Source organism: Parasteatoda tepidariorum, chromosome 12 (assembly GCF_982258835.1).
Source record: "Parasteatoda tepidariorum strain Cologne lab strain chromosome 12, Ptep-v5.0, whole genome shotgun sequence".
NCBI lineage: Eukaryota > Metazoa > Arthropoda > Arachnida > Araneae > Theridiidae > Parasteatoda > Parasteatoda tepidariorum.
Window position 1 is genome coordinate 51,583,791 of NC_141766.1, and position 12,604 is coordinate 51,596,394.

The 12,604-nt window shown below is 24.8% G+C and overlaps 1 protein-coding gene across 5 annotated transcripts in view; it reads right to left on the bottom strand.

Moving 5' to 3' along the window:
- Positions 1-12,604, bottom strand: part of Ranbp16 (Ran-binding protein 16) — a 197,760-nt gene that overhangs the window by 51,664 nt on the left and 133,492 nt on the right. For 3 of the 5 annotated variants that reach the window (XM_016069988.4, XM_087155669.1, XM_043040335.3), the window contains one exon: positions 7,478-8,876. The exons of 1 other annotated variant lie outside the window; for it this stretch is intronic. In XM_016069988.4, coding sequence (XP_015925474.1) covers positions 8,783-8,876 — 94 coding nt within the window. In that variant the 3' untranslated portion in view covers positions 7,478-8,782. Of the gene's footprint in view, positions 1-7,477; positions 8,877-12,604 lie in introns of those variants that run through there. One more of the 5 variants, XM_087155668.1, reaches the window with a different exon arrangement.

Genomic DNA, 12,604 nt, shown 5'->3' on the forward strand with positions numbered 1-12,604 from the left:
TAACCTTAGAATGCATATTTTTATTAATGTTTAAAAAAAATCGCTGCTGAAAAAAAATATTCTGGACTCTACATTTCAAAATAGATTTCAATGTATGTTAAAATGACAGTATTGGCGCTTTTTTCTTAAAAGCCAAATTACAAAGCAAAAAGTAACTCATTCTGAAAAATTTTAGGGAATAATAGTAGGAGTAACTAATGTAAACTGTCAATGCTTATCTTTGCTCACCCTCCCCCTAACTGATCCCATCTCTTTCAGCTACTCATGAAACCTCAGACAAATACCAAAAAACACTTGCCGTAGTTTGCTTGTAAATGTCTTTTCGTGACACTTCGGATGTAAAAAGTTAATATCGTTCGTGGAAGAAAACTATAACTTAAAAGTTCATTTATTATAGAACATACTGAAAAACAATTTATTCATAAAATATTTTATTTCATCAGTAGCACAGAAAAACTGCAATCACTATCACAAATGTTTATTGATTCATGATTTATCCAAACATAGTCTTAAAATTTGTAAAAGTAATGTCTGTAAAGAAAATTCATTCAAAATAGGTAAAGTATTCTTACATTTAAAAACAAAAGGCAACAAGACTTTTAAGATAACTCTGATTATCTGGCTATACAAGAAGATTGCTAAAGGGCACATTTATAATAATTAATACAATTATTGCTTTTTAATTTTGAAATCACAATAATTTTCACGTATTTAATCAGTATCACTCATCATTCATACATAATATCAAATAAATACAATATAACAAGTCTAAACAACACATAACAAATTAGAACGAACAAGTTTACCCGAGCAGCAAAATGAGCAGAAATATTTTTAATAACTTTCAATTCATTAAAGATTTAAATCAAATGCCAGTTTAAAAAACATGTTAGCAATATTCTATCAATGGCTATTGATTAAATCAATCAATTAAAATATAATATAATAAATTTTAACAACACATAACAAATACGAACAAATTTACCCGAGCATCAAATTGAGCATTGTGAAAAAAACTATCTTTAAAACCAACCAATGTATTCAAAAAATTTTATCACAAACAGGGATGGCCAGTTCCTTCCACAGTGGAAAACGACACTGGAAAAATAGGTTTATTTCATCAGAAGTAGAAGAAACTCTTTAAAATAACAATGTAGTTTAAATAGTAAGAATAATTTCTATGCCTTTAATAAATAATTCTCAAATAAGTGAAAAGCAGTAAAATAATTTTAATAACTTTAATAAGAAATAAAAGCGATTGTTAGTGTTTCTTACAATATTTTAGATAAAGGATTGATGTAGAATGTAAAAATTGAACTTTAGAACTTTAAAAAAGTTTACTTTCCAACAGAATAATTAAAATATTGTAATTAAATTACAAACGGTCTTGTGCTAAAAATCACATATTGTATACTACAAATAGCATACTAATTTTCATATCCCAACACTAACCATCACATAATCATTCACTCTCTCGCACTATAATAAATTTTATTTGTTTCCAATTTGAACCACTCTTTAATGGTTAACTTTAAACAATTGTACAGATAATTTTAAGTTTCTTCCATTTCGTCCAGTTTTTTTCCACATCTTCCAGTGTCATAGAAGAAAAAGTTTTCTTCATGAAGAAATTGTAACCCTAATCAATAATTAGCGATAAAAAGTATATGTGCATAGGTAAGCATTTTTAATTGTTTTTCACATTATGGACAGACATTAAAAATAAATTTCTAATGAAAAAAGAATATTTTTCACTTACAAATTTTAATTCTGAAGATCAAAATTGTCTTAGCAGTAAAATATATAACTTTAAATAAATTAAAATTGAACAATTGCTTCAACAGAATTGATAACTTTAATCATACCAAGTGATTTTCAATAACAACAAAATATTCATAACATGAGCTAAACTGATAAAAATTTATCATGAATTTATTATTGAAGATTATTCTTGGAAATTATTTGATGCCTAAATGTAAAGTGATCAAGCATAATATTCAAATAATTACATTCATTTCCTAGAACAAAATTTAAAATCATTAGTAATTCATTTTATTATTAAAACTATAATCTTTTTATAAGGTTAAATAAATATTAAACAGATAAATAAATATAATATTACTATTAATAATTGAAGATACAAGATTAAACTAAATGAGGTAACTAAATTAAAATATCAAAATACACACTTTTAACTTGCCTCAACATAGTAAATTGTAAATAAGTCAAAGTTCATTACAATTAACATTTTCTTATGTACAGAGAACGTAAATTTAATAACGTTAAAATTACATTATTGCATTATACGAACATTATAATTATTAATTATTACATTATACGAAACACACTGTAATCATTACACAATTAAAAAAAATAACAAGTGTATATATACTTTTCATCAGAAAATTCTGCAAAAAACAATATATATCCTTAAAATGATTCTAAGGAACAAACTCATTTAAAAAATTTATATATTTGGTAAAAATTTACTTTTTTTACAAAGAATGAATAAATAAATAAATAAAAATAAATAAAGTAATCAGCAACAGCATAAACTCAATAAAATATTATAAACATAGATCTCTGAAATTTAAGTCATACAAAATTAAGATTTAAAAATGAAAATAATTGGGAGATAGTAATTTGAGACTTTTTTTAAATACAAGATTAATAAGAAATTGTATATATAGACCAAAGGTAAATATTACTTATAATAGTGTACAACTAAATAAAATGATAGAAGCAAAGTATTTTGTGGACTAGCATTAGACATTCAAACTTTTATAACTTGATAAGTTTTATAATTCTATATAAAATCTTTAAAAAAAAAAAAAAAATTATCTAATACATGTTTTCATATTTATACATTTAGAGCTTAAATTGAGGTAAAAATACATTTGTTCAATTGAAATATAAAATGTATGAAATTTAATTTAAAATTTGTCACTGCAAAAATTATTATGCAACACATTTAATATATTATAGAAGTAAACATACCAAAGGGCAGCTCCATCAAAATTAAACACAGATGTTGAAATTCCAAACTTTACCATCATTGACACATCACATATTTTTTTAAAGTTTGAAAAGTATATTTTAATGTTATACTACTTGATATTTAATAATATTTAACAAGACTTTTCAATTGAAAAATGTGTCAATTAATTCAAGAAATGTCTTAATTACTCTGCTTCAATTTTTAATAAAATAATTTTAATATTTATTATATTTTGATTATTTTAAGTAACAGTATACTACAATTATGTAGAAAAAAAAATTATAAAAATTGAATTTTGGAAAATTTCTAATTTCAGTTAATAAATTTATCATGACTTTAATGAAACCTCGGTAAAAGTTAATATTTTGTAAAAATTAAGCAATGTATAACAGTCAGTTAAAAATTTTGTTAATTTTTTCTAATATCATGAAAGTTGAAAAAAAAATAGAGGAATTGTAAATAACATGAGTTATTTTGACAAATTTGCTAAAAGGGCTTAACTAAGTAATATGCATTGGAAGTTCACAAATATTATACATGTAACGATGGAATTGCCCTAAAATTTTAATTAATTTTATTAATATTATTACTCGTCTAAATAAAATGTTTCAGCCAATAAGAAATCGCCATATATATTTAAAGCAGCAAAAAAAGAATGAGTTTTTTAAGCACAAATAACTATGCTTTTACTTTTATACATACAATTTCCACCCTTTTTCCATGCAAACAGCTTTTAAATTTTAAGAAAAAAGAGTGCATATCACTCAGGAGATAATTAAGAATTACATGCCTAAATAACTACCTTAAACTCATAAACAACTATATACAGATGTAATATGATCTTATACAATTCAACATTTTGGGGACAAATATACAAAACAAGACAGCAAAATTTAAAAAAGTTATGTCTTATCACAGCATTTTTTGCATATTTAGAGTTCAGGTATAAGTAAAATTTATGTTGGTAATTATTTTCAAACAAATATAGTCTATTAGTTCGTAATGTAAAGTCCAGTAATGAACTAATCAAAAATTTATTTAAACAGTTTTCCTTAAAATTAATAAAGGTCCTGGGCAACCAGCTAATAATAATAAATAATGTAAAGAACAAAAATTATAAGAGCATGTTGATATAACAAATTGAATTAAAAAAATATTTTCCATTTTTAAAAGTTTTTAAGCTAATATTATAAAATCAATAAAAAAAACTGAAACAGATAAGATAGAAAATATTGTAAACCTTGTTTTCTATTCGGTACAAGCTTTGGTTTAGATGCAAAATTGTAAAGTCTAATGCATATTATTACTTTTCTCAGATCACAGCAAAAGTTTATAGCTGTAATATTATTTATTTTAAACTTAAATTGTTAAAACTGAATACTGAAATTGTTTAACTCATTTCAGAAATTATATTAAGAAAATATTTAAAATGACATGTTAACTTCTTGTTCAACGAACAAGATGACTGAGATTTCACTACGAATTTAGAAAGAGCTTAGAATGAATTTAGATTAAAAACGTTAATAATACAAAAAAAGCTATAAAAAATTATTTACAATAATCACACATAGCAGTGAATGATAGTTACATTTCACACTTATTCCTCCAATTGAATCTTCAACTTCTTTCTCCTTTGTACCTCTAAAATAGGATATGCAGGTTCCTTATGACAGCTTTTAATATATATTTAAAGAATCATTGTTTAAAATTAAAACAAACGAATTTACACTTTCTATGGCACACCTGCCAACATTGGAAAAATAAGATAACAAATATTTTACTAGCGAAATTTTTTAGGATATGAGAAAAGCTTTGATACAACATGCATAATCATGTAAGTCAAAAAGAGAAATTCAAAATTGGATATAATATAAGCACTTACATTTAGAGAAATAAAAGATATGTATATAAATCATAACCTAAAGAAGATTTTTTTCAATCATTATTTATGATTACTAAACTATTAAAACTCAACATACTGCAGTACTGGCAATAGCATTATCTGTTGAGGAAAAAGAGCAATATTTTTGCCCTCAGCGGATATTTTAACGCCAATTTTTTTTTCTTTAAATTTCTTCAAAAAATACAAAAAAAAATTTGAGAATATACAGGTAAACTGGAGATGGGCGTAAAATACAGGAGTCTTCGTTAAAAAACAGGAGGCATGGCAGGTATGCTAAGGGCTGCAAATATGTGAGAAATAAAAAAAACAAAAATGGATTTTTAAAAAATGCTTCAGTAGCTGTGAACAAAATTTTAAAACCCATGTGTTTGCTTATAGAAACTTGAAGGTGTTAGCTAATTGAAACTTGAAAGCATTTTAAATTGTCTTTCAGCATCTCCTTGTTGTTCCAGGCAAACAAACATGTTCTCATGCTTTGTATATTTGAATATATATGATTTGAATATATATATAGTAATATTTGAAACCAGAAAATGAATATGTTTTTTGTCCTTATAATTGACAAAAATTCCAAATATATAAATATTAAAGATGATCATGAAGAAAACCTTGCATATCTGGAAAACTAACTTTAAAAGAAAAACGTTTTTCGAATTTTAAGCATATAAAGTTTATTTGAACTGTACCAAACAAAACAAAGCCTACACCTGTTATTTATTTTTCCTTTATATCAAACTTGTCGGAAAGGTTTACTTATGCAAAATTTTTAAATTTCTTTATTCCAAAGTCTTGGTTTTGTTAATAATTATCTGAAAACATATTTTCAATAATATTCTAATGTTTTCTTGCTTTTTAAGAGGGACTTAAGTGTAATAGTTAACAACAATGCACTTGTACACTTTTCAAATACAAAAAAGTGATAATGAGATCTGAAAAAATTACCTTCTATTTCAGAATCTGCAATGCTTGATTAATTTAAAATAACAATAGGAGTTCAAAATACAATAAATACAAGACAAATATAATAAGGAGTTAAAGATACAATTGGAGTTCAAAAAGAATTTGCTTAAATTAAAACCAAAATAAATTTTAAAAAATATAATCGGAGAGTTTCAACCATCTAATAAGCAGTCTTGTTAGAAATGAACTAAAATATAAACATATAAATGAAAAGAGGATGTGTTTAGTGAGCTACTAAATAAATTTTAAGCAAATATTTACTCAATTATTAAAAAAAAAATCACAGATTAAAAAGTGCGAAATTAAAATTTAAAAAGTACTAAATTTAATGAAAATTGCCTTTTTTTAATACATTTTTGAATTGTTTAGTTATCTTCACAGATTCATAACAAAAAATATTTCAAAGGAAAAAAAAACAAATTGTAATAGATTGTTCAGATAGTAATTTCGTTTTGTATTGAAAACTATAGATGATTTTCTTATAGTGAAAAAATATTTTTTTGAATTATGTATTGCGCATTCTGACCCAATACCTTTGCCATCTCTTTGGCAATATCATGATTCTTAGCTCATAAAATTTTTGTTCTGTGCAAGCAAAAAAACCGATCCAAGTAACTTTTGACCTCCTCATTTGAAAGTAAAGGTTCATAAATTTTTTTTATAGAACCCGGAACAAATAATAATCAGATTCTCATTTTGTTTTCAGAAATAATGTACTTCAAAAGTGGATAATTTTCTAGTTGCTCCTGACGCAAATCGCGGACATTACCACAACTGTAAAAAAAAATTCATTAAGAACAGGAGAAATCCATATATCATGCTCTGAGATTAAATCTAGACATTTCAAATTATTATGAACTGTCAAAGTCAATAAATCTAATCTCTTATCTCACAAAATGTTATTCATTAGTTTGCATCCGTTCACACTTTTATCACGTCTTCATCAGCTTCAATTTGTTGGATCAAAATTTTGCAAAACAGTTTTAGCAATGGCATTCTGTCAATATATCTATGCACATTAAAAAAAATTTCCTGTTTTTTTACCTAATAAAGGTTGCAAAAAAGTAAAATATGCTGAAAATGCTACTTTTCACTTTCGATATCTAAAGGATTCCAACCAAAATCTACTGTGTAGTATCAATCGAGTTTCTTTACAAACAAGCTTTACTATATCAACTGTCAGTATGATAATGATTATGAGTCTTAAGTGTGAAGTTGGGATTATGCAGCTTAAGTGGAAAGTTGGCTGCGAAAAATTTAATTCAAGTTTTCTGTTGGAAAAAATTGAAATTATTATTCGAACAATCTTATACATAAAGTTTTGAATAAATTATTGTACATTTTAGATTTTAAAAAAAATTTTCAAATTTGCTTACTTAAAAACTGCATTTAAATACCAAAAGAAATTTATTAAACAAAAATAAAATTATGTCATTTGATTATACTTTTAAAAGAATAGAAAATCTGAGCATGTATAATCAGCTTAAGCAATTATATCATGTTTAGAAGGCAAACATTGTATTTTATTGCTCAATGAACTAGAACTCTCTTGTACAAGAAACTGACAAGAAAAAGTTTGGGGAAGTCTATTTTTGGCAACAATAATGATATAACACTTCTTTGCTTAAGCACTTATACTTATTACCTTAAGGAACAACACAAGCTGTCAAGATTCGTTTAAATACAAAAATCCAAATTTTCCAAAATTTTTCTATTTCAATAACTGTAGAAGTATTATAACCAGTCACAGAACACGATTATGTATAATTCAAATTATAGAAATTAAAATTATAGTTTTAAATAATTATTCTAAGTTTTTTATATTTTTATTTTATCATTTGTTTCCAAATTACTCTTCTTTTAAAAAAAACAATCCCTGAAATTAAAAATGGAGAAGTACTTCAAACTAAAACTATTAAAAAAAAGTTGTTTAAATTTACCTGAAATAATTTTTTTTATCTAATTCACAAAATGATATAGTATTGCTTAATACAATAGGGACAAATATAAAGCATAAAAGCACAAAAAAAAAAAAAAAAAAAAAAAAAAAAAAAGAATAAGACAAGCTACAAATTAAAGTACATTTTTGGCCTTTACAAAAATGCTATTGTTCATGTAATAGTGAATTTCCCATAAAATAGATGACAAGTTCAATTAAGTTTATCTTTTGATAGATAAAAAAAACATATTAAAAAATGGGAAAATACAGATTTGAAAATGGCAAAAATAAATAAATAAGAACTAAAGCTAAATGCTTTCCTCATTACTTCAAATGAATAAATACACAATGTATCAATGTCACATGAAAATGTTCAATTAATGGTTCAACACAGAAAGGAGGAAACAAAAATTTTTGAACAATTAATTTTGCTTCAAAAAAATTATTAATATAAGTTTCAGAAAAAATAAAAGAATATTTTAAGCAATCAGCTCAATGAGCAAGAAATTAATTTTGATTGAAAACTTAATCTCTTTAAAAAAATAGTTTACAATGAAAGAAAGGCAATTCAGGCACATTTCCCAAAGAGGAACAGTGATAGTATAAAAAAATTTCTTGAACTTTCTAATTTTCTTTTTACATTGAAAGTTCAAACGAATACAATATTATTTCAATGAACTATAACAGCTTTTATGATTTAAGCTCCCAGTCAATGTGAAGAAAAAAAAACAAGTCTATTGATACAAATACAAAATTTCAGTTCATAATTTAAATTGTTGAGCAACGAGTATAAAAATATATCATGTGGGTGAACAAACAAATCATTGGAATGTTTCACCCAATTTGTAGGACAATGTAACAGTTTTCACAAATACTTTTCCTATTTTCTTTCAATATCACACATACTAGGAAGAAGATGGTATTCACAATGTAGTTGATGGGCCTTGCATACAATTCCAACAAATTTTAAAACTATATGAAATTAATTTACATCATACAAAGATGAGTTTAATATATTTGGACCTTTAAGAGAGTCATTTACATCCCGTCGAAAGACTGACAAATTTTGAGTAAATCTAGATTGAAGAAAGAATACATGTTAGAAAGAAATATTAAAAATTAACACTACAACTTATCATTAATTATAAGAGTCAAAGTATTTAAACAGGGATGAATAGGGGAAACTGTCTTTCCAGTCTGAGGACATAATTACTCTTTCCTAATTTTAATCCTTTTTAATGTTGAAAAATAATAAGTTTCTTTATTTTTGATGCTTACATGCTAGAGATACATACTTTGAGTTTCATTTCTCCTATTTTTAATCTTGCTCTCTCTCTAGCACTTAAAATAAAAATAAAAAATAGAAGCAGATAATTTAAAAACTTGTTATTTATTTAAAAATTATAAACTGCTGAAACTATATTCAGTGTGGGAAATAAAGAGCAATGTATCCATATTGCCTTTTTTCTATTTTTAATGTTTCATTATTATTTTAGAAAAATTAAAAATTTAGTACAATATTTTTTTTTTTTTTTAACATTTCAATTGATAAAAATGATGATTGGGGAGAGTAGTTCATTTATATTACCCCTTAAACTAAACTTATCACCATTTAAGCCTTGACCTTTTCAGCTAAAACTATATAATTCATTTTCTCATTCAGATTAAAAATTTAAATAAAATCAATAAGGAAAAAACTATGTTATTTTAAACAAGTTTCAATTTTTTTTTCTTTTCCAAAAACAATCTACTATATATATATATATATATATATATATATATATATATATATATATATATATATATATATATATATATATAATAAATAAATAAATACAAGAAAACACGAAGAAAGTTAAGAAAAACAATAAGTTTCATTTATTGCGCTTAAGCTGCAATTAAACAGAACTCATTAGATAAGTTCAAAATGAAGATAAAACAAAGAAGAATTATAGACATATGAAAAAAGGGGGGGAAATAATAAGTAAAAAAATAAACAGTTTTTTAAAAAAAAAAAAAAGGATGAAATTTTATTTAAAAAAACTGGAAAAAAAACGGAAAATTTAATCTTTTTTTTTTTCCTTTAAACTGTTGTTTGTTATTTTTTTACTTATTATTTCCCCCCCCCCTTTTTTTTTCATATGTCTATAATTTTTCTTTGTTTTATCTTCATTTTGAACTTATATATATATATATATTCAAAAATAGGTTTTTACATCATGCGAGCTTAAAGGACAACAAATTGGCAATTTACAAGTAAAACACATTAACTGAAAATTTTTTAGTTTGAATCAAATTATTCATAGCTATAATCATAGCTTAAGTGTTTCACTTGTAAGTCAACAATATCATCTCAATAAAAATTATTTTTTTAGTAAAAAAAAGGTGACAGAGAAAGTCAGAAAACAGAGAAAGAGAATTATTATTTTGAAATACAATGATAAACTTCTTACAAAACAGCTTTAGATTAATGTTATGAATATTTAACTGCATATCCTTACAATTAAACCTTAACAAAATGATGTATGTTATTTCTATGGCACACACAGTTTGAAATACTAATTTATGATCTTTTGATAATATCCAAGTCTTTCACTATACTCAAAAATATGTCCGTAACATTGCAAAAAGCTAAAATAGAGGCTTATTCAGCTGGTAGTAACACAACAGAACAGTTTTTTTTTAAAAGTATAATTGAATATGTTTTATTAGGTTGTTTTTTTTAATCTCTTTTGCTATATTGTAGTTTTTTTATAATAAAAACAGCACTGATCTGTATGTACTGTATGAAAGTTTCAATCATTCACAATTCAGAAAGAAATTTCTAGATTAAAAACTACTTTAGATATTTCAGATAAAAAATTAGTTGTCTTAATTTAAATAATATACAATATCTATAGATACAGTACAGAACCTCTTATCCAGACATTTGAAAATCGGAAAACCAGATATTTGGAACAAAATTCAATACATTTTAGCACCATTTAAAAAAACTTTCTTTTCCTTGTAAGATTTCACAATTAATGAAGTGTAGAATTAAAATAAAATAATAAAATTCCGATATGTCTAAAACAAGGTAAGAAATAAGAAATTTATCATTCTGATGATAAAAAACCTTTTTTATGAGTGAAATTTCGAGAATTATTGTAAGTGTGTATTTTAATTCCCCCAGTAGCCAGAAATCATCAAAAACGTGAGATGCACATGACATTTAATAGTGTTGATTAATGTTGACATAAAGGGATCTGGCTACTGGAATCCCCCCTCCCTGAAGAAAAAAATATATAACGTCTGTGATGTCAAGTTAAAGAATTAGATAAAATAAAAAATAGAAGATCTATTTATTAGATATAAATAACATTCCCAATCATTTACACATATTTACATTACCTTGGATTTGTCAATCAAGTAGCACTGATTTTTAAATTTTGTTTAATACCTTTAGAAAGATGAAACTAAAACACAGATTTCAATTTTTTTAAGGCAAATTTCAGATAAATATTTAATATTCATATAAATACTACTACTAATAGTAAGCATATTTGTAGTGTGGCATAATATATGAGGATTCTCTTTCTAATTCACGCCTTCCTTATTTTTATAAATAAAAATAGTTTATAGCAATCCTTGTATACAAAAATGATTATAAATAAAAAGAGCTGTAATCGTTTAAAAAACATGAAAGTTCAATCCTTCTAATTTGTAAATCTTACTTAATTAGCATTTGTTTTCAAATTAATTCTTAAATTGAAGTGGAACAGACTTTTTTTCCTTTTATGTAAGTGTATCAAGTCCATTTATTAATCAGTATTGATTTTATTTTTCCCAGAAATATATTTCGAAATATGGTAATTAAGGATTCAAAATCAAAACATAATGAATTACAATAATCAAAACTTCTTGTTAATTGCTTTTATTTTTTCAGAATAGTCTGCAAGATCCCATTTTCTAATTACGCATGACTTTTTAATTATTCCTTCCAGTACCATCATTTTTCATGGGCAGGGTATGGGGGCCTCAGGCACTTAGAGAGCCTTTGAGGATCTAACTTTCTATCAATTCTATATTGCATCATATGTTAAAAAAAAAAATTAATGAACTTAATGAAACATGTTGTCTCATAATTTTCAAATAAATATAGATATATACATAAAAGTATAGTGCTTTTCTTTTCCATTAATAGTTCAAAATGCACCTAATTGAAATAACTGATTATCAGAAAACCTTAAAAGATGCTCCATATTTATGGGACATTCTTAAAAGCATTTCCTGTAATTAAAGTTATCTACAGCACAGGGAGTCTGTTGCTAATACAGGCATGGGGAAGGAAAACTTGCCCTTTAAATTGTATACCTTCCATTATTTATTCTCTAGTCAGCTAGGCTAGAGCTTTCAATTGTACACCTTCAATGTATTGTTTACTTTGCTGATGGGCAACTTTTATCCTGAGGGAGAGAATTTTGCAACATCACCATTTCCAAATTTAAAAGAGAAGGGGGAATGTAACTGAATGGCCTTCATGCTGATAATTAGGCTCATTTCTTTCTTGCATTATCTTCCCCCTTTTTTTTCAGCTTTAACAAGCTTGTTATTAGTTAAGTAAATCTAAACGCGGGATTAGTTATAGATAAAATTCCTCCCTGATAATAAAATATTTTGAAAACCAATAGTAAAATTGATGACTCATCTATATTTTGTCTAGAAAGCATTTTTATTACTTACTATGGTGGTCTTCTATTTTAACATAAGAGAGGAAATAAGATTGAATGTGTTCTCCTCCCACTGAGAATTTCAAAGTCAGTAA